Source organism: Dipodomys merriami, unplaced genomic scaffold (genome assembly GCF_024711535.1).
Source record: "Dipodomys merriami isolate MVZ:Mamm:240054 unplaced genomic scaffold, mDipMer1.0.p SCAF_8, whole genome shotgun sequence".
Taxonomy (NCBI): Eukaryota; Metazoa; Chordata; class Mammalia; order Rodentia; family Heteromyidae; genus Dipodomys; species Dipodomys merriami.
This window is the reverse complement of record NW_027206401.1, coordinates 21,280,500-21,302,178: the sequence shown is the minus strand read 5'-3', so window position 1 is coordinate 21,302,178 and position 21,679 is coordinate 21,280,500. Positions and strand designations below refer to the sequence as shown.

Below are 21,679 nucleotides of genomic sequence, written 5' to 3'. Positions count from 1 at the left end.
TGAGAGCAGAGCACCCTGGCGAATCACAGACACACACATTCTTCCCATAGTACAGTACTTGAAAATTAATAGCACATGCAGAGGAAAAACTAAACCCTTTGACGTCACTCTTGAAATGAGGAAACATAAACAGAAAAGGCTCCACTCCAGCGAGCTGCCAGCGTTGAAGCCGATTGGTCTCTGCTTTTCCTTGCCTGTGGCAACCGACAGCACCTCCCAGCCTCGCAGGCCGGCCGCCTGCCTGCTCACCCAGCCAGTCACTGGTCGGTCTGGGCGCTGCAGCAGGCTCGGCTCGGTCCCAGCACTTGTCTGGGAGCAAAGTGTCTTCACCCAGAGAGTCTTTCTGACCTCCCTTCCTGCTTGATCTCTCTGTGCGCTTTTGTGTTTCTTTCTTTCTCTTTTATTTTCCCCCCTCTTTCTTTTGTTTTATTTTTTTTTTAGTTTTTATTTTTATTTTTTGGCATACTTGTATTCCTAATCCTGGATGAAGTTGCTGGATTCTGCAGCACAAGTCTTCATGAACGAGCAGCACCGCTCAGCGATTCCACGCCACTCAAAGGTCACAGAGCAGCCACTATGGTTAAATGTCTTGTTTAATGGTTGAGGTATGTACAACAAATTTAAACGGCAAGCTCATTTCTCTGGAGAGGACAGACTCATTAGAGAGATGGCAGGATTTTTACTTAAAATGAACCTGTACATATATCTATATATATGTATATGTATTTGTCTGTGATTGTTCCTCCAGCAACCAGCTTTTGAATTTCCTTCCTTTTTTCTAGGCGAACTGACTAAACATTTTCCCTTACCCTGAATTAACTGTTTGAGGGCAATAGGATTGCATTCTAATCAGTGCAATGAGAGACTCAGGCATTTTCTCTGTACTTAAAAAAAAATCCTTTTTAATGAGTGCAATATTTGTTTTCCAATGTACATCTTATAGTTGGGTCCTTTTTCTTATTTATGGTGGAACATGGTAGGAAAATGTGGGTAAAGAGTTTGGTGAGGGTTGTGGAACAGGAACAAAAAGAGAAGTCGGAGCTTTCCTTGAGTTTATCATGTTGGTGGGTAGCAGATGACTAATTTAAGACATTAGTGGGAAAGAGGAAGCAGCTGGGCACAAATTGATCAAAGGTATCCGAATCCTAGAATCTGGAGGGGAAAACATGACTTTCTTGTCTTGTTGTCTTCTAGTTTAAAAATGTTTTGAATTTCAAAGTCAACAGGCTAGATGTTGGTACTGAGTTACCCGGCCAGTGATTCAGATCTTATTATTCACTCAGGAAAATAAAACTTTATTACCACTGCAAATTTTGCTAATTATCTTTTCTTACAACAGTTGAAAGCAGAGCCAGATATTTAATTAGGGACTTAAGTGATTGAGCCTGGGGACTAATTAATCATCTGAAAATTCTGTTCTTCATTTGGTCTGTCCAGGGCGACTATTGCAGTGATAGAGGAAAGCTGTTTGCACCAGGAGGCAGTCCTGTGCATTTGTATCCAGGAAACACACTAAATGCTGCAAGAGAGAGACGAACATAGGGCTAATGCTGTTTTCAGTGAGACATTATAATAGGCCCAAGGGGCTCTGCTAAAATAAAAACTTCTTATTCAGAGAAACAATTATTTCAAAGGCAATTCAAGTCACAGATGGCTTGTCATGGTTTCCTTCTTCTCTTCAAAGTTAGGCAATAGTAAGTAAGACAGGGCTGTTTGAAATCATTACCTCCCTCCCAAATGTCTTATTTGATTTCCTGAAGTTTCTATTCTCAGTTGTGAGAAGCAGCAATCTGTCAATCTGGGTCATGTTGGCAGGGCTACGAAACAAGGTTATCAAACATGTAGTACACTTCAAAGGGTTAACAAAATTAACTGCAGAAGACTGTAATGTACCAAGTTAGGACTGCCAAAATATTAGCTCTGAAATGCAGAGGCTGTGCTGTGAATGGACAATTGCTTTTCGGCAGCGCCTAGTGGGAAAACAAGGGCTTGGTGTGTTGCAAACGCCTAACTGCAGCTCCTCCATTTCCTCTGCTCTATCTTTTATTACTGGCTGGTGAAACAAAGACTGGTGTCAGTGGTTACAACCTGATAGACACTGGCTGTAATAAAATGAAGTTCCTTTTTGTTGTGAGGAGAGGTCTGAAGTTAACTAGCTGCAACTGCAAAACCCCTCTCTTCTTTATAAGAATTTTTACTTGACACTAGAGCTGCCTGATATCAGCAGACACTCATTTAGTTGAACTATTTGTGACAAACATTATTTCAGTAAAGTAGCACACAAAAACTCTCCTTTAAATCAAGTTACTTGAGAAAAGGGTGGAAAAATCCAAGGTGTGTCATGGACAAAACAATTATATGATAGCCTTACTCCGTGTCTGGCACAAAAGCTATCCATTGTGGGGACTCCATAAAAACCGAGTTAAAACGATTGCTGGGGATTTACCTAGCATATATTGTAAATTATATAAATAATTTCCAAACAGGGCTTTTTTAAAAACCACTTTGAAAAAATGTAGTCTGGTCTAAAATATTATCTAGAGAAGAACTTTTGAAAGAATAGGGCGTTGCACACCTTGACGTGTTACTTTCAGCAAAAGGACGCCAAAAGTCCAAAAGTAAAAATGACCAAGGTTCCTCAACGTGGAAATGTGCTACCTGGAAAATGCTTTGGACTAAGACTTTGTTTTTCCAAAGTGTAATTTGTTGTGAGCCGGGCTGAAATCACAGGGGAAGTGGCTTGTTAACTCACAGAACATGGTGTTGGAAGGAATTTATTAAGTAGTAAACTAATCTCAAGCATGACTAATAGGGCTTCTCTAGAGTAAAGACAATTGCCAAATGTGAAGATCAGAGCAGGCAGGAACATTAGTGTGGAAGACAACAGTATTGCATGAGCTTCAATGCACATTGCTGAGGTAGGTAACAGGAGGGAAACTTCTATGTATATAAATTATTTCCCAAAGAATTCATCACCTTCATAGTTCAGCTCATGCATCCCAAAGATATTACGGAAAGGAAGAGTCTCTCCAAGAAGATACAACTACTGTCAAAGAAAGGACCTGACAGGTGGAGATTTACCTGGTTCCTCACACACTGGTGAGACCATCTCTAACAAGGCCTCATCTTCCACATGAGAGTAGACTAGGGTTCAATACCATAAGGTTTCTCCAAGCATCTCTAATAGGTCTGTCAACATCCTTGCTTTGACTCATGACATATCTACTTGTTATATTAAGAGTCTTAGAAGTAACTGATAGGCAAATCTAAGTAAAAGAAGAGGGAAATGCCATAAGAAACTAGACCAACTGAGTGAGTGCTTTCAAATAGAAGGAAATGTGTGTTGAAGTTCTAGTGTTAAATCAATACATTCATGCTTTTAACTTTGCCAAGAAGTACTGAAATATCTAAATGGTTTAATTTGTACTGAGCGATTGCATGGCGCAAACTAAAAGAGCAATGAACAAAGACGAGGACCAGAGTGGATATCCTCACACAGACAGCAACTTACCCACTGTCTCTAAGCCACCCACTTAATCTTGACCTCAATTTCCTCACCTGAAGAAGGAACTGTTTATGTTGGGTTACTTCTAACTAAACATTTGTTTAGTTTAGACTTTATAGAATATTCTTAGCCTCATCCTTGGCTTTGTTTATATATATAAATGTGAAAATGACAAACTTTTCATTCCCACTTTTTCAATATGTCATGAGTTTTGTGGAGCTGAACTGAAAATGAAGAGAGGTAAACAGTGTTTCCAATCTGCAGGAAACTCATTCTGCTTGAACATAAATACAAAGGAGTAGACCTGTACAGACAAATGGAGGAACAAGAAAAGTATATGGGAGAGGTAGTAATGAAAAAAATCTACACAGAAGAGGTAGCCTGATGCAAGTTGAAATGTAAGAAATGCAGTTTTGTATCCATGCAGATACTTGTTTATACCATGCTTTGATATGATCATTGAGGATGTTGCTATTCTGTTGAGTTCATAGTTGTAGTGGCACTCTTTAAAAATTGGAATGGTATTGGAAGTTTGACCATAAGCTGGTTCAGCCACGGCACCTGCCTGAGATGGTAAATCACATTTTGCTTTGGAATTGTCTGCTTTGTCCCTTGAACTTAGAAGTCTAGGAATTACAGGAAGCAGGAGTCATTTGAGAACATTGAGCGAAGTTCCACAGCCCAGCAGGCGTTTGATGAAAATTAGGAAGATTCAGAACAGTGATGGGCTGGAGCGCTGGCACACCATGGTATGAATGTGCCGGGAAATTGCCAAGTTGCTGGGAAGTTTCAGGTTGTGGCTCTGAACTTCCAGAGATCATAGTAGGAGTTTAAGCAGATTTCTTAAACTCTGCTCAGTTTCCTAGTCTTCCTTGCTGGCTGCCTTTGTCTTTCCAAATTCTGTAATCTACCTAGACAAGCTCAGGACTGAACCATTAGCATATTCCTTATATATATAGAAGTGGGAGAGAGAAAAACAAGATTGCTAGAGAGGTTTTGGTGGGTTTTCCTTGTATAAAAGTAGTAATATTTAATTTTTCCTTCCAAGTAGTTAGTAAATTCATGTAAAGCTTTTTTCCATTGAATTCTGTTCAGTGTTTTTGTTATTAATATATTTTGTGTTTTACATTGTCACAATATCATAGATATAAGAAATACATAAAATATCCTTTCTTTGAAATTTTTCTACGCACACACACAGAGTTTATTCAAAAGTAAACAATTACACATGACTTAGATATACTCTCCAAATTTTCTTTCTGGTATGGGAGGTATAGTTCACATCTGTTTTGGCATGAGGAATGTGTTTCCATGGGTCCAAATGTGTAAATGAGAAGTCACTCTTTTAGTTTAGCCTTAACCTGGTATCTAAAGATACCAAATGGTAAATGGTTGCATACTCTTTGACCTTAGCAAATCTTAGTCTAAGAGCACTTATAATTCTTTCTTTTTACACTATTTTAATACAAGAATCAGAAACTATCTGAACCTACAATAGTGAATTATTGAATTCATCACTTTAAATCCATATAATAATATACAGTATAGTTACATACAAGAATGAGATAGATCTATATGCAAAAAACTGGAATGATTTACCAGATGTGTTTATTAATCAGAAAAATACTGCATTAACACTGGTATACATGGTTATATACATTTATACACATTCATAGAAAATGTCTGCTGAGTCAGATGAAAATAGGGCAGTAGCTTCTGGAAGGGCAACTGGAATATGGGAAGGGAGAAAAACTGACTTTTCCTGCATTTCTGAGGAATTGATCAACTATAAATTTCCCCTTATAAATTTTGTTTCATTTTTAGTGGAAAAACTGCCAACATTTTAAAAATCATTTCATGATCATTTCAAGTTGAAAGAAGTGTTAAAGGAAAAAACCAAAAACAAACAAATGAACAAAACAACCAGATACTCTGTTCTGCTTCTAGTTTCCTTCACTAGCTTCTTCCTTCAACCCCATTGGCTTATCATGCAGCTTGAGTAGTTTGACATCACTTTCCTCAAGTAGAAAATGAAGAATTTCATCAACCCCAAAGGTATTTACAGCATGGAGAAATGTCCAAGAAGCTTTTACTCCATTGTGTGCTCAGCCCTTTGAGACCTGTCTCCATACACCGAATCTACATGTTTTATTCTATGGATATTTTCCTGGTTTATTATAGTTTAGCTAAATTTTCTGTTTTAGAATTGGTTTATATGGATTTTTTGAATTAATGCAAAACTTTTATTTTTCCCAAATAATGTTGAAGGAAACTAAAATTATGCTATAAAATCAGTTATTCACAAAACAGTAGGAAACACTACTTATATAGGAAAATTGTGCAGTTATACAAGTAATTAATGCTGCTTTAGTTCAAATATGATTTATACATTTCTTGGGTTTCCAGGAGGGGAAAAAATAAGACCTTCATTTCCCTTTCTTATTATGCCATTTGCCAGCTGGGTCTCCCATCAGATGAAAGAGCTCAGTCATTCACAAAGTGTGGACAGCATTCTCATGAAAAGAGAGGCTGCAGTAATACAGAGGTCCGGGGAATGCCTCCTTCTAGAAGGTCATTGAACGCAAGGAAGAGGTATTTTCTATGCAGTAGAAATATAGTGTATTTCCTTGTTCTTGAGATTAGTGTTCTTGATTTTTCAATGAAATGAAAATATAAGTTCAACTTTGTTTTTGTTCCATTTGGAAAAGGTAATCATTCATCATTTAAAATTTTTATTTGCTAATTCTTTAGACATTTATTGTTGTATTTGGAGCCTGGGCTCCTTTAATGTAAATCTTTAAAAACTAAATAAATTAAATTAACTTAGTAAATGAAAAAAAGCAATCATGGGTTATTTTAAAACTACTTGTATATTTTGTTTAGAGGAAGAAAAATCAAAGAAGGAAAAAAAAACTCAAACAAACAGGATCAAACATTTTCAAAGTGCCTTGATTTTGTAAGCTAAAGCTCTGAGTTCAAATTCCAGACGCTCAGAATGATACTTTTGCCAACTTATTTAATGTGGGCTTTTAATAAGTCTCTAAAACAATAATTTGGTGTGATTCTAAAATTTCTAACTTTCATCTTGGAAGTTGGCTCACTGGTAGAGTGCTTGCCTCACATGCATGAAGCCCTGGGTTCGGTTCTTCAGCACCACATAAGCATAATAAAGCCAGAAGTGGTGCTGTGGCTCAAGTGGTAGGGTGCTAGCCTTGAGCTTAAAACCTGAGGGACAGTTCCTAGGCCCAGAGTTCAGCCCCATGACCGACAAAAAAAAAAAAAAAGAAAGAAAAAAATCTATTTTTTTTTTCTGTCAGTTGTGGGGCTTGAACTCTGGGCCTGAGCACTGTTCCTCAGCTGTTCAGCTCAAGGCTAGCGCTCTACCACTTGATCCACAGTGCCACTTCCAGTTTTCTGGTAGTTGGTTAATTGGAGATAAGAGTCTCACTAACGCTCCGGTCTGGGGTGGCTTTGAACCTCGATCCTCAGATCTCAGCCTCCTGAGTAGCTAGGATTACAGCACCCAGGTGAAATTTCTGACTTTTATACTCAGTTCAAGATACAAATGTCACATCACTTCATTCTCAGTTCTTTTTTGGATTTTGATGAGTTTATTTTGTTTTATAAAAGCATTCTTATTAGCATAGATTAATTGTAAAAGGGAAGGTTCATTGTGACAATGTGTCCTGATCAAGCTCACTTCTCCCCCACCCTCCCATACTCCTCTACTCCATACAACATTTTCAATAGATCTCATTGTTCTATTTTCCCATATGCAAACAAAGTCCTTCACCAGATCATTCTTGTTAGGTCATGAGGCTTAAAGAGGCTGAGATTAAAATATGTGCAATAGAACCCATCACCAAACCACTTCAAAAACAGCAAGTCTGGAAGTATGGCTTCAGTGGTAGAATGCCTGCTGAGCAACTGGTAAGGCCCTAAGTTCAAACACCAGTTCACCAAACAAATACTTGCTGAACCATTGATCATTTTTGTGTACAGTGTTGTATGCTTCAAATATTAAAGAGACATAGAGTTTTGCTTCTGTTTGAATGTATGTCTTCCCAAATTCAAGTTCAGGGCATGTGATTCCCAATAGAGCTGTGCCAGGAGGTGGAGCTTTGGAAACAGAACTCCCGTGAATTGATTAGTGTCATCACCACACTAGTGGTTGGGTATCTTGAGAAGAGATTGCTATAGAAATGGTTGCTCTCCTCCTCCCTTTCAGGCCTACTCTCATCCTTTCTCTTTCTGCCATGTTATTATGCACCATGCCAGCTGCCAGGGCCAGGCTGTGTACTTCCTAATCTCTATGATGGGGAGACTATATTTCTTTTCTTTATAATTTACTCAGTACTGTGTGTTTTGTGGTAGCAACAAAAAATAGAATAATACAAGTAGGATTGGAAGTTTAAAAAAAATTTTATGTATTAAACTATAGCACACAGAACTGAAAATTACCTAATATATAAACATGTGTTACTTGTTCAAAGTGAACCTCTGTATAACAAGTTAAGAAATGACATTTTTATATTTCCATCATGTCAGAAATTCCATAATGTTGTCCACATTTCATTATTGCATGTTGAGACTCCATAGGTTATTGCATATAATTGTATTTTGTTTCTTTTCTTTTTGGGGGAGGGGCAGGGTTGAACAGTCCTGAGGATCAAACTTTGAGCCTTAGTCTACTTGAGCTGCACATGCCCAGTCTTTTTAGTTTTAACTTGTGTTTGATAGGGTCTTATGCTTTTGCCTGGAGTGGACTAAAACTATAATCCTTTTACCTCCACCTTCCAAAAGACTCTTTGTAGATTCTTTTTATCCTCTACATAGCATAGGTGTAGTATCCAAGAATATTGGTAGTTACATATCTTCCTTTTAAATGCTAATTAACTTTGTTTTATTGTACAGGCTAGGAATATTGGTGGATGATATTATATTATATTATGCCCAATCTTAAAAGGATGCTTTCAACATCCTACCATTAAGTATATTTTCTATGACACTTAGAAGTATACTTTTATTCCTATGTGGTTTACATATTAAAACATTTATTCTGACCTAACTGTTCCCTTTTTATTTGATTATAGTGGTGGTTGAAAGTGAATGGTGTATTTCACTAATATAGTGGTGGATGATTTTAGAATATAAAATCAAACTTGTAGCCCTGGAATAAATCTAACTTGGTCATTGTGCATTGTATTCCTTTATTTAAAAAAAATACCATTATCCTATATTTGAATTACTACTATTTTTTAATTGAAATTTTGTTGATGGACATAATTGGCCCCAAACTGTCTTTTATCAAAATTTCTCCAGGACATTATGCTCTTGCTGTGACTTTATTGTTTGGAAATGGTATTCTTTAAAAAAAACTCTCTGAGTTTATATAATTTCACTTTTCCACAAATACTTGGTAATATTTAAATATTTGTAAAAATCCATATGTCTGAATATTTTGTGGTTAAGATTTTTAGTTACAGTTTTATTTATTTTATTTTTATTCATTTATTTTGAAAGTTTTTTTATTATTGTTATTATAAAAGTGATGTACAGAGGGTTACAGTTACAAAGGTCAGGTAATGAATACATTTCTTTTTGAACACTGTCACCTCTTCCCTCATTTTCTCCCAGAGTTTTACCTCCTTCCCGCTTTCCTCCACAAGCTGTGTAGTTCATTTTCAACGTAATGTCTAGTGGGTATTTTTATACCCTTTGCTGCACCCTTTCTCCCACCATTTCTGTGCTCCCCCATGCTCTCCCCAAAATAGATAAACTTGTCTAGAAGACATAAAGTACAGAAATCTAAAACAATGACAAAGGAGAAAAAATTTTAAAATTAAAAAACAAAACAAGAAGCAAAATAACAAAAAACCCTCTTGTTTCCAGTTCATTTCTATAAACATCATTTCATATGATCATATATGCACATAGCTGTTGAGCCTTTGTGATCCTCTCCTAAGAATATCCTCCTTTGGTCTGACTGTGTGAATGTTTAGAAACCTGTATAAGTTATTATGTACAGGTGTAATTTTTTGCGTTTATCATCCATTGTGTTTACTTGTAGATTTATAGGTACATTCTAATTACTACAAATAAGGGAAAGAGTGCAATTTATGTTTCTTTGGGTCTGGCTTACTTACCTTAAAATAATTTTACCCAGGTCTTTCCATTTCTTTATGAATGGTAAAATACCATTCTTTCTGATAGATGTATAGAATTCTAATGTGTATATATACCATATTTTCTTGATCCATTTGTCTACTGAGAAGCATCTGGGTTGATTCCATATCTTGGCTAAGCAATGCTGCAGTGAACATAGCTGTTCTGGTAACTTTAGTGTGGCCTTGTTTGTGGTCTATTGGATAAATACCCAGGAGCAGAATTGCTGGGTCATAGGGTATCCTATGTCTAGTCTTTTTTTTTTTTTTTTTTTTGTGGGTCATGGGGCTTGAACTCTGTGCCTGGGCGCTGTCTTTCAGCTCTAGTGCTCTATCAATTGAGCTACAGCACCACTTCCAGTTTTCTGGTAGTTTATTGGAGATAAGAGTCTCATGGACTTTCCTGCCCCAGCTGGCTTTGAACCACAGTCCTCAGATCTCAGCCTCCTGAATAGCTAGAATTACAGGTGTGAGCCACCATTGCCTGGCCTGTCTAGTCTTTTGATGAACCTCCGTACTATTTTGCAGAGTAGTTAAACAAGTTTTCATTCCCACCAACAGTGTAGTAGCTTTTCCTTTTGGCTACATCCCCATCAACATCTGATATTGTTAGTTTTCTAGATAATGATCAATCTAACTAGGGTGAGGTAAACTCTCAATGTCATTTTGATTTGCATTTCTTTTATGATCAGAGTTGTTGAACATTTCTTCATGTGTCTATTGGACATTCTTACTTATTCTGAGAAGTCTTTCTTTAAGTCTTAGGCCTATGTATTAATTGAGTTTGTTTGAGAGTTTATTTTAGGAAGGCTTATTTTATTAGCTTTAAATATATTTTAGATATGAGGCCCTATAAAAATCTTCTTCCATTCTGTGGATAGTTACTCAAAATTTTAATTAAATTAATTCAATTAATTTATATGGCCTACTCAGATTTTCTACTTTTATTGTGAATTTTGGTAAATTTCTTAGGCTTTGGGGTTTTTAATATTTTTCTTTCTTTTTTGTGAATATATACACTCAAAGCAAAAAATATCACCCTAACATAGTATTAGTTGATTCTCCTAAGTTTTAAAAGTTATTGTTTCTTTATCAGCCCAAAATAATTTCAATTTCAATTTGTTTTAGGATCCATAGGCCATTTATGTTTATATTTTAATTTGTAAATGTATTAGAATCTCTAATTATGTAACTACTGTAACTACTCTGGTTTTATTTATTTATTTATTTATTTATTTATTTATTTATTTATTTATCTTTGTAGGTCATAGGGCTTGAATTCATGCTCTGGGTGCTGTCTCTGAGCTCCTTTGCTCAAGGCTAGTACTATACCACTTTGAACCACGGCGCGACCTCCACAGTTTTTTAATAGTTAATTGAAGACAAAGGTCTCATGGGGACCTCTGCCTGGGCTGTCATCCAACTGCAATCCTCAGGTCTCAGCCTTCTGAGTAACTAGGATTAAAGGCATGAGCCACCAGCATCTGATGACTATTATGGTTTTAGATCATACTGAACAAAATTTAGATTTTTAAATATTGTTGAAACATCCATATAACCTAACATGCAGTCAATATTAGCGACTGATCCATGGGTCATCAACATGTCATTCCAATCTGAATTGTTACTGATTTTCTACTAATATGATCACTAAAATAAGTATATTTAAAACTTTCTCACAATGAAGGCTTGTCTACTTTTCCTTTTAGTGTTCCTAACATTTGTTTACATACTGTGAAAAGCAATGTTAATTTAACATTTTCATAGATTAGGGTTGAATATCGGCAATGTAATAGAATTCAATTTAATATTTTTATGCTGTGTTGTTCAAGTCTGGCTTCAGAATGGGGACAATAACTGGTTCTTGGATATTAAGGGATAGTCGTTATCTACAGCTCTCTAAAAATTTTCAGTGAATTCCCATATGTACACACATACATACTGAATATGTGGCATTAAAATTTTCTTGGAGGTTCACAATTAAGAAACAATATCTCAGAAAGATGACTATACAAAAGACTGAAATTTAGATGTTAATTTAGATTTGTAGTAATTTCCAATTGAATAGAAATTCTATCATAATAAAACATCCAATTGATTTCCTTTGCGTTTAATTCTACTTTGACCACACTAAAATCTATAAAACAAAATATCCATTCTGTTTCTTTTAAAATGTCTATGTGCTGTGTTTCAGCTGTGTCTCTTTATTGTTAGGTATTCACTTCTATATAATTATATAATATATAATAATTATTATATTTCAATAATCAGTTAAAATAGTAATGATGATTATTATTTTATACAATCATGTCTTTTTCATTCCTTCTTACAATCCCTGAGTTTCTGTATAAGGTTTTCTTTTTTTTGGGGGGGGGGTGTCTGATCGTGTGGCCTGAACTCTGGGCCTGGGCACTGTCCCTCAGCTCTTTAGCTACCACTTGAGCCACAGCGCCACTTCCGGCTTTTTTTTCTGCTTATGTGGTGCTGAGGAATCAAACCCAGGGCCTCATGCATGCAAGGCAAGCGCTCTACCACTGAGCCACCTTCCCAGCCCTGTATAGGGTTTTCTTTAGTATACTAATAACTTTATTCCAGCTCTTTTTCACTCTTAATATTTTTGAGATAACATCTCACTTCTTGCTCAGGCATGCACAGGACTACAATTCACCTATTTTAGGCTTTGTCATAGCTGGGATGACAAGCGTACACCAACCTTCCAGTTTCCTTCCATTGAGATAGAATCTTATGGACTGACCTGGACCACTACTCTCTCAATCTCAGCCTCTAGTGTGGCTTAGAAGAGCAGGTATATGCCACTGCAACCATCAATGGATTGAGAAAGAGTCATAAACTTTTCTGCCTGGGCTGGCCTCAAACATAATCCTTTCTTCCTCAGCCTCTCAAGTAGCCACTGGCACCTATGTCAAAGGATGTATACATCAAGTTATGGAAGACAGTCTTCAGGAAAATGTCTTCCGCTATCCACCAAAAGTAAATTCTCAAATCATGATTTTCTGTTTTATTCTTGTGTATCTGGAATGAATTTTACATAGTAAGTTGTATCCATAAAAATTGCAGCCAAGTAAATCACCTTCTGTGTTTTAATATGTATGTTATAGTTTACAGAGTTTCTAAAGAAAATAATTAAAATTTCATCAGAGAAATTATTTTATAATTGTTATTTGCCTATAGGAATTTGACAAGCACCATTTACAAGATTGTTAATATGCTAAACAGCTCCTAGGTCAAAGAACTGTTCATTGTGGATTGCTTTTCATCTGTACCTCACATTTCCAGTCAAAGATATCCACAAAATATATCACTTCCTGATTTATGACTTTCATGATAATATATTCTAGCATAGTTATTATAAATTAACAAAAATGACCTCTTAGCAACTTTATTCACTATCTTATTTAACAGTTTATTATAGTCTATGCAGGCAAATTTAATGTTACTAGATGAAAATGAGAGTCCATGTGTATTTTAATATTTTCAGTACTCTACTTGTCCTGTGGAATTAGTGAATTGACTATATAGATAGTTACAAAAACTGGAGTAAATTTAGTTAGGTTAAATTCTGGTTTAGTTATGTAAAACCAGGCCAATAGTATTTTATATAACTATTGCTTCTCACAATTTGTTATCTTTTCTTGGTTGTGTCTGGTTTAATAGTTCTTTATGAGAGTTTGTCCTGTGCTATTTTCTAGACTTATTCCAGTGTATTTGAGCACAAACAATGTTTATTTTTTAAAATGTGCTAAATCTTTAGAATTTAATCACTAATTACTGTAATATACAAAAGATTAGATATACATGTATTTAAAGGAAAATATCAGTTTGAAAATGCGCTGTTTATCTTTTTAGGATAATTTACTTTTATAAATTGAGACTTATTTCTAGTTTTCACATATAGACAGATTCTATACTATAAATAGTGCTGCTCTAAACAGGGGTATGCAGCTATCTTAACTGTATGATGATTTGCATTCCTTTAGATACATGGCTAGTAATAGTGTAGCAGGATCATATGCTAGTTCTATCTTTAGTTTTTTCCTTTTTTTTTTCTTTTGTGCCAGTCCTGGGGCTTGAACTCAGGGCCTGGGTACTGTTCCTACATTTTTATGCTCAAAGTTAGTGCTCCAACCCTTTGAGCCACAGAACCATTTCTGGCATTTTGGTAGTAAATTGGAGATAAGAGTCTCATGGACTTTCCTGCCTGGGCTGACTTTGAACTGTGGTTTGCAGAGCTCAGCCTTTTGAGTTATTAGGATTACAGATGTGAACCACCATACTGGGCATATCTTTTTTATTAAAAATTATTATTGTTGAATATATTATCTGTAATTAATTGTACATGGGAGTTGCCATTCACCAAAGCAGTTTGTAAATATGGTGCACCTTGATCAATGTTATCCCTTTCAACATTCTCACCCATCCCTTCCCTTTTCTTATTTTTAGGTTATATATTGAAGTTCTTGCCATTTAATGAAGCAGTTTATGTGTACAATGCGTCTTGATCATGTTACCTATTCAGCATTTTCACCCCCTGCACATTGAGCCACTCCTTCCCTTATATTTTCTCAATTCTATGGTACATACAATGAATTCTTGCATGCATTTTCCCCCTTCCCCCTTCATTTTTCCACCCCTCTTCTCTCAGTCCCCATTCCCCTCTTGCGAGTACTCATTTCCTGATACTTATTTTGTTGGGCCTTCACTTAGTCTTTTTAAAGATTATACTATTTGTCTTCTCCATTAAGTCTAGCACACTTCAGTTAATTCATTGATTACCACCAAAGTGTGTTTACTTATAGATTTATAGGCACATTCTAGCTACTACAAATGAGGGAAAACATGCAACCTGTTTCTCATGCAATTCTTTCTGGTGGATGAGCAGATTCCATTGTGTGTATGTAGCACATTTTTCTTGATCCATTCCTCTATTGAGAGGCATATGGCCTGATTCCATATCTTCACTATAGTGAATAATATTGCAATGAACATGGTTGTGCTGGTAGCTTTAGTGTGGCCTTGTTTGTACACTATTAGATGAGCCTCTATCCTGATTTCCAGGGTGGCTACAGCAAATTACATTCCCACCAACAGTATGTAAAAGTCCCCATTTCCTGTTTTCTCAGATCATCATTTTCCCCACATCATTACTTATTTCCTTTATGATTGCCATTCTGGCTGGTTGAGATAGAATCTCAGTGATGTTTTGATTTACATTTCCTTTATGGCTAAGACTGTTCAGTGTTTCTTTATATATTCATTAGCCATTTGTAGTTCTTTTGAAAACTGTTTATCTGACCATTTATTTATTGAATTATTTATCCCTTTACTGTTTAATTTTTGAAGCACTTTATATATTCTAGATATTAATCCTTTATCCAATGAATAACTGGCAAAGTTTTTCTCAAATTGTATAGGTTTTATTCTGATTCTAGTCATTGTTTCCTTTTTTAATTCAATACAATCACATTTTTAAATTCCTGTTCTTATTTTCTGAGCAATGGGGCTTCTATTTAGAAAAGTGTTACTTATATCTTGATAAGCAAGATTTGTTCAACTATTTTCGATCAGGGAAATAGTCCCCAAATGATGTCACTTATCACCAAAGAGGTCTGAGATCATAGCTTTTTATTTTCCAGTTGGGCTAGGGGAAGTTATTTTGCTGCAGCTAGGATGAGTTTCAAATTCCACATAGCAGAGGGTTCTTTGAGTCCTTGCCCTTGTCCTAGCTCTTGTTCCACGGGTTGAGGCCAAGATGGCATGTCAATCATCTCAAGCTAGTGGTGAAATATTTTGACTGTCAACCCCTCTAATTCCTGTAGTTTATCAAACAAAGATGTAACAAATGAGTACATGCAAAGTGGTTTTTTAAAGTTTATTGGTTGTTGAGCTACCACGAACATTTTGAATTGTGATTTGGTAGATCACTCTAACTTTTCTCCACAGTACAGAAATAGCACAGAACTGTGTTCACTATCAACTCCAAGTGAATTTTTAAACATGCTTAACTGAACCCAATATTTTACCTTGTCTTGTTTAGTTTTGTCTGGATGCTTTACTTGATTTTTTTTTCATTGTAAAAGTCTCAGAGATTCAAATGCTTTTGTTTCCTGTTGCATGTGCTTGTGTATGTATGTTTCAATGACTAAATCATTGAATTGCTTTTTTTAATCAGAAACAGTCAAATACCAGAAAATTTAAGATTGAACTGTTTGTGTATACATGTGAGTATATAACTTGACAACCACTACATACTATCCTAAAAGTTTTTAAACTAGTTAAAGTAAAAAAAAAAAAAAAAAAGTAAATTTAAAAAACAACTAGCAAAAGTACTCTTCGAACTGGTACTATAATTATAACAACTTTAAAAAATTACGTATAAAACCACTTTTAAAAGTAGTTGTGATAGACCTTAGAATTGGAATGGATATAGATTTATTTTGATTGATGTGAAATTATCTAAGTATTTTAACAAATTATGACATTAATTAGCTCTAATTTTTGATATTGATTTTCTTAAGTATATATATATATATAAAATACATATACACAGATAGGCATTTACATGTATTTTTGTATATGTATGTATACATATACATTGCCCTATTCATGAATAGATGAATAGTGTGTTATATTTATTTAGTGATGAAAAATTCTAATTTGTTTATGCCTCTCAAGCAGCTTCAATGAACTTTCAACATATACACATAATTCCCTCCTTTTTATTAGATCATTGACTCCCATTGATTAGATAATGTCATTGATTTTAAGTGTTAGAGCCTAATTCATTACTTAATCATTGTATATTTGGGACCTTAATATGGCCTAGAAATTCAGGATATACAAGTAAAGCGGGCCCAGCACCAGTGGCTCATGCCTATAATCCTAGCTACTCAGAAGGCTGAAATCTGAGGATTGCAGTTCAAAGCCAGCTGGGGCAGGAAAGTCCATGAGACTCTTATCTCCAATAAACCACTAGAAAACCAGAAGTGGCACTGGGGCTCAAGTGGTAGAGCACTCGTCTTGAGCTGAAGAGCACAGGGACAGCACCCAGGCCCAGAGTTCAAGCCCCATGACCAAAAAAAAAAAAAAAAAAAGGAACTAAAGCCAACAAGGTTCCTATCACCATGAAGCTGGTATTCTAGAGAATATTGACAGCACATAAATTAGTAGATATAGCAGTTTATTTCAGGTTTTGCTGAGGAAAATAGGGCAGGGTAACAAAAAATGACAAGTCCCTGTAGAGACACAGTTTTAAAACGATCACCCTGCCTGTGAGGAAGATGGCTGGTGTGAGTAGCTCATGGTTATTGCAAGCAAGATGGGAGACAAAGGTGGCTTGTATGAGGACTGAAGCCATGAAATGAAGCAGTGGACAGTGTTCAGATGTGGGTATTTGGCAGGAGAGGAGATGGGATTGGAAGAATAGACAGCAACACACAGCCCTGTGTGCCCAGATTCTGAGGCTAGGCTTAGGAGCCTAATACCTTTGTCACCTTGGACATGGAATTTCTTCTCATTTTCTTCAATTGTAAAACTAAAGGAGGTGCTATTAATAATATCAACCTCATAGGTTTGTTTTAAGGATTATGTATGTTATGTACATGTGTGCACACTCACAGATTTAGAAATGTGTTCATGAATAAATTCTGCCTATTGTGTACATATCAACTACATAAAACAAATTCATGAATGACTGATAAATTCTGTATTTGGAACTTGTATATCGCAGTGGTTTCATTCATGGAGGTATAGAAGATTGAAGGAGGACGAGGTTGGTGAATAGAGGGCCGCAGCTAAGAGTTGCATTTAAGATACATTATTTTGTTTTGTGTTGTTTTTTTAACATACAATGCCTATTAATGAAACAGATGTAGAAGTCTGGGATTCAGAAGGAAGATCAGAACTGAACTTCAATTTATTGGCCTAGGTGCTATTTAAAGCCTGGCTGTAGTATGAGCTCACCTAGGAAGACAATGTAAAGAGGAAGAGGGTGGAGGGCAGGGGCCCCTCCATTACAGCAAGGTCAGAGAGGAGGAGGAGCCAGGAAATGATTCCAGTGCACACACATCTGGTTTTCACATCATACTGCCTATAGCACTGGAGCTCAGCCAGAGTTCATGCTTTAGAAGGCTCTGCAGACATGAAAGCTTCTTTATACATCGCTAGGAGTGAGGGGTTGTGGCTTCCGGCCTGGACCCTGATGACAGGAATTTTCCATTTATACTTGAGAGGAGCACAAAGAAACAGTGGAATTAATCTGCTGTTCCATGTTAACTCTAAGAAATTTTTAGTGCAGTCATGGTTACAGTGGCCCCAAATACTAGAGCCGTCACTCCAAATTGTATCATTGTGACTGTCTTCTCTCTTCTTGACAATATGGACATCTTCAAGTTTATGAAGTTGTTTTTGTTTAGAGTTCTAAGAATGGTTCTATAGATACCATTTGATTCATGAAAGCTTGATTTCCCATCAGTCCTCAAAAGTCTAGCTAGCCTATAAATGAGGCTATGAAACCAAAGTGCAAAGAATAGATAGACTTGAAATAACAGAAGCAAAGGGATTGGTGGAGTTTGGAGGGTTTTTTTCAAAAAAGATTTTTTCCTAAGATTCTAGGAATACATTTTATTCACTTTTTATTTAGACCTAGCAAACCAAAGATAAAGAGTTACCTTATTCTTGGTTATCTCCGTATCTATAAAGTAGTCAGTACTTATGGAAACCACAAGTATATTAATCACAGAAAATATCACCGGGCAAAGACTGGAAATCTAGTCATTTTAAAAAATATGTTTTTATTGTAAAAATACTGTACAGAGGAGTTACAGTTACATGAGCAAGGTAATGAGTACATTTCCTATCAAGCCTTGTCGCCTCCTCCTTTGTTTTTCCCCTACTTCCACAACTACACTCCCCCCTCTCCTCCCCTCCGCCTAAATTGTAAAGTTAATTTTTCAACATAGTGTCTTGTATATCACATTGTTACAAATGGGTCAACCTGTGTCCCTATTTAAGTATTTAAGTATTTTGTTTTTTCCCTTCTCCTCCCCAATTAGAGAAGTGTATATACAAGATGTAGGGTACCAACATCAAATACAGTGAAAACAGGGGTTATACTGTGGGGGAGGGACATACAAAGAAACAAAAAAATCACATGGTATATTATAAATACATTAGAAACAATAGCAAGAAAGAAAAAAACCCACTTGTGTCCCTCTCTTGGGGTTCATTTTGCTTAACATCATCTTATCTGATCATATGTACATAGCTTTTGATCTTTTCTGCTTGTCCCAGACATACACTAGTTATTGCAAATAAGGGAAACCATGGGATCTATGTTTCTTTGGACTTGGCTTACTTCACTTAATATAATTTTTCCAAGTCTTTCCATTTCCTAACAAATAGGGCAATGTCATTCTTTCTGATGGAGGCATAGAATTCCATTATATATATATTTTTTATATATTTTTTTCTTAATACATTCATCTACTGAGGGGCATCTGGGTTGGTTCCATATCTTAGCTATGGTAAATAATGCTGCAATAAACATAGTTGTGCTGGTAGCTTTAGTATGGTCTTATTTGTGATCATTTGGGTCATAAGGGAGCTCTATGTGGAGTCTTTTGAGGAACCTCCATACTGCTTTCCAAAGTGGTTGAACAAGTTTACACTCCCACCAACAAGGCAGTAGGGTTCCCTTCTGGCCACATCCCCTCCAGCATCTGTTGTTATCAGAGTTCTTGATTATAGCCATTCTAACTGGGGTGAGGTGGAACTCAATGTTGTTTTGATTTGCATTTCTTTTTATGGCTAGAGAGGTTGAGCATTTCTTCATATGTCTATTGGCCATTCTTATAGGAAATCTAGTCTTGATGCTGTCTGTCACTCAAAAAATTTACTATGGTTCTGTGACTCATTTTCCTTTCATTTTTAGCAGCTATAATAATCATTTGTAGTTGTCAGAGGATGTTTGTATATAAAATATGCATATATGTTCACATTTGAATGTGTGTATGTATTCAAATATAACACTGTAGGTTGTGGGAGGATCTAAGTAACTATATTAATTGCTGCTCGTTATATCATTGTTGTTGCCTTGGAGCCTCATATCATCTCTTTTTTTTTTTTAATGAATCATGCTTAGGAAACTGAATGGAACAATGATAACAGAAGTGATATTTCAAAGAAAACAACTGATTTCAGCACATGAGAAGTTTTATGCATAGTAACATTGTGATTAGGGCAACAGTTTCTCGTTAGCTCTTCCAATTTTCCCTAACAGATGCTTCTGTGAGCTGTCAAAAATGGTGCAATTCCAGCTCTCTTTGGGGCTTTGGTGCTTGCACAAGGCAGTCCGCTGTTTTCTATAGTTGCAACCAGTAGCATTCTGATCAATTGTCTTAAGAAAGCCATCTAGAATTTCACTGCAAATGGCTATTTACAGTGTTAGCATTGCTACCTACGCTAAACTAGAATAAACTCCTGGTTAAAGATTTCATAATGGTATTAATAACTTCCAAACATGGCTCATACATTTCTTGTGCAGCATCCTCCATGTTACACTGAACCATGTGGTCCTTATGAGCATAATGACTATTTCCCATAAGATACTGAAAAGCAAAAGTCATATCGAAAAAATCTATCTATCTATCTTTGTAATTAAAGTTTGTTTAGTTTCTTCAAATGGGAACTGTCAGTTATTATGGTAGTGCTCATCTATAATCTCAGCTACTTGGAAGGTCAGCCTGGACAAAATTAGCAAGACCCTATCTTAAAAGTGAAATTAAAAGTCGAGGGAATAATATGTAGCTGAAGCAGTAGAGGGCTTGCCTTGTAAACCCAAGGACCTAAGTTCAGTCCCTAGTACTACCCAAACCATCTTCCTCTTTGCTCTGATCAATCATTTTCATTGCAAAATTGGATCGACAGAAACCAGAGATTGTGACTCCTCCCTACATAACAAATGTTTACAAGGTCAGTTTCTTCTCTTTGTTAGATGCGAACAGTCAGGAATATGTAGACACATGAAATTAGATCAGCTGCAGTAGACTCTGCTTAGTTAATGAACATTCCAGTTGGTTAATATACAATAAAATATTCAATGTGCATCTGAACTTTGATAAATATAACCTGTTTTAACACTATAAAATATATATAAATATAACCTGATTTAACGCTATCCATGTACACAGTAGTATTGGGTGAATGTGCTGTATTTATTTCTCATTTTTCCATATTTAAACCTTTCACTTCAACTCTGATTCCAAGAACCTCGGAACTGGTAGAGTAAAATTATCTGGGACTTCATGATGATTTTGTCTATGATCCTCTAAATAGAAACATATCATTTTGTATATCTTGATATATTGTCCAACAAGCTAGTGTTTTGATCTTCTGATTTCAATTAATATTCTATAATTAGTTCCTTTTTATGAGTATGGAAAAAATTAACACTGGTCCAGGCATACAATTATTCCTTCAAAAGGAAGTTCCTTATTACAATGCTTTCATCGGAGCTGGGGTCTCAAGCCGAGAGCAAAACTGATCTAATGATCTATCAGTATGTGACAATTACTGTTTATCTTTCTTTATTCTTCACCACAAACCTGTAGGTTTCCCCTGTCAGAAAATACATCTGGGACTGGGGGCATGGTTTATGTGGTAGACTACTTGCCTAGCAAATATGAGGCCCTGAGTTCAATCCCCAGTACTGAAGAAGGAAAAGAGAAGATGAGTGTAGCAGAGCCAGAGCGAGAGAGGCAAGGCAAGTGGTCCTATCTGAGCTAGGCATGGAAATACACGCCTAGCACGTGGGAAGTTAAGGCAGATGGACAAGTTTAAAATCAGTGTGAGCTACATACAAGATCCTGTCAAAAGGGCTTCACTGTAATATTTACAACATACACATCATGTACTTTGATCAAATTTACTCCATCTGTATTACATGTGGGTATGCATACACATGGGTGTGGGCCCACACGTGGACCTGGGGGCT

At 36.0% G+C, this 21,679-nt stretch overlaps 1 protein-coding gene across 2 annotated transcripts in view; it reads left to right on the top strand.

Moving 5' to 3' along the window:
- The first annotated feature begins 209 nt into the window (after window positions 1-209).
- Pde7b (phosphodiesterase 7B) overlaps window positions 210-21,679 on the top strand; it is a 308,541-nt gene continuing 287,071 nt past the window's right edge. Inside the window, exon 1 of one of the 2 annotated variants that reach the window (XM_070010918.1) lies at window positions 210-605. In XM_070010918.1, coding sequence (XP_069867019.1) covers window positions 585-605 — 21 coding nt within the window. In that variant the 5' untranslated portion in view covers window positions 210-584. The remainder of the gene's footprint in view (window positions 606-21,679) is intronic. The other variant, XM_070010919.1, reaches the window with a different exon arrangement.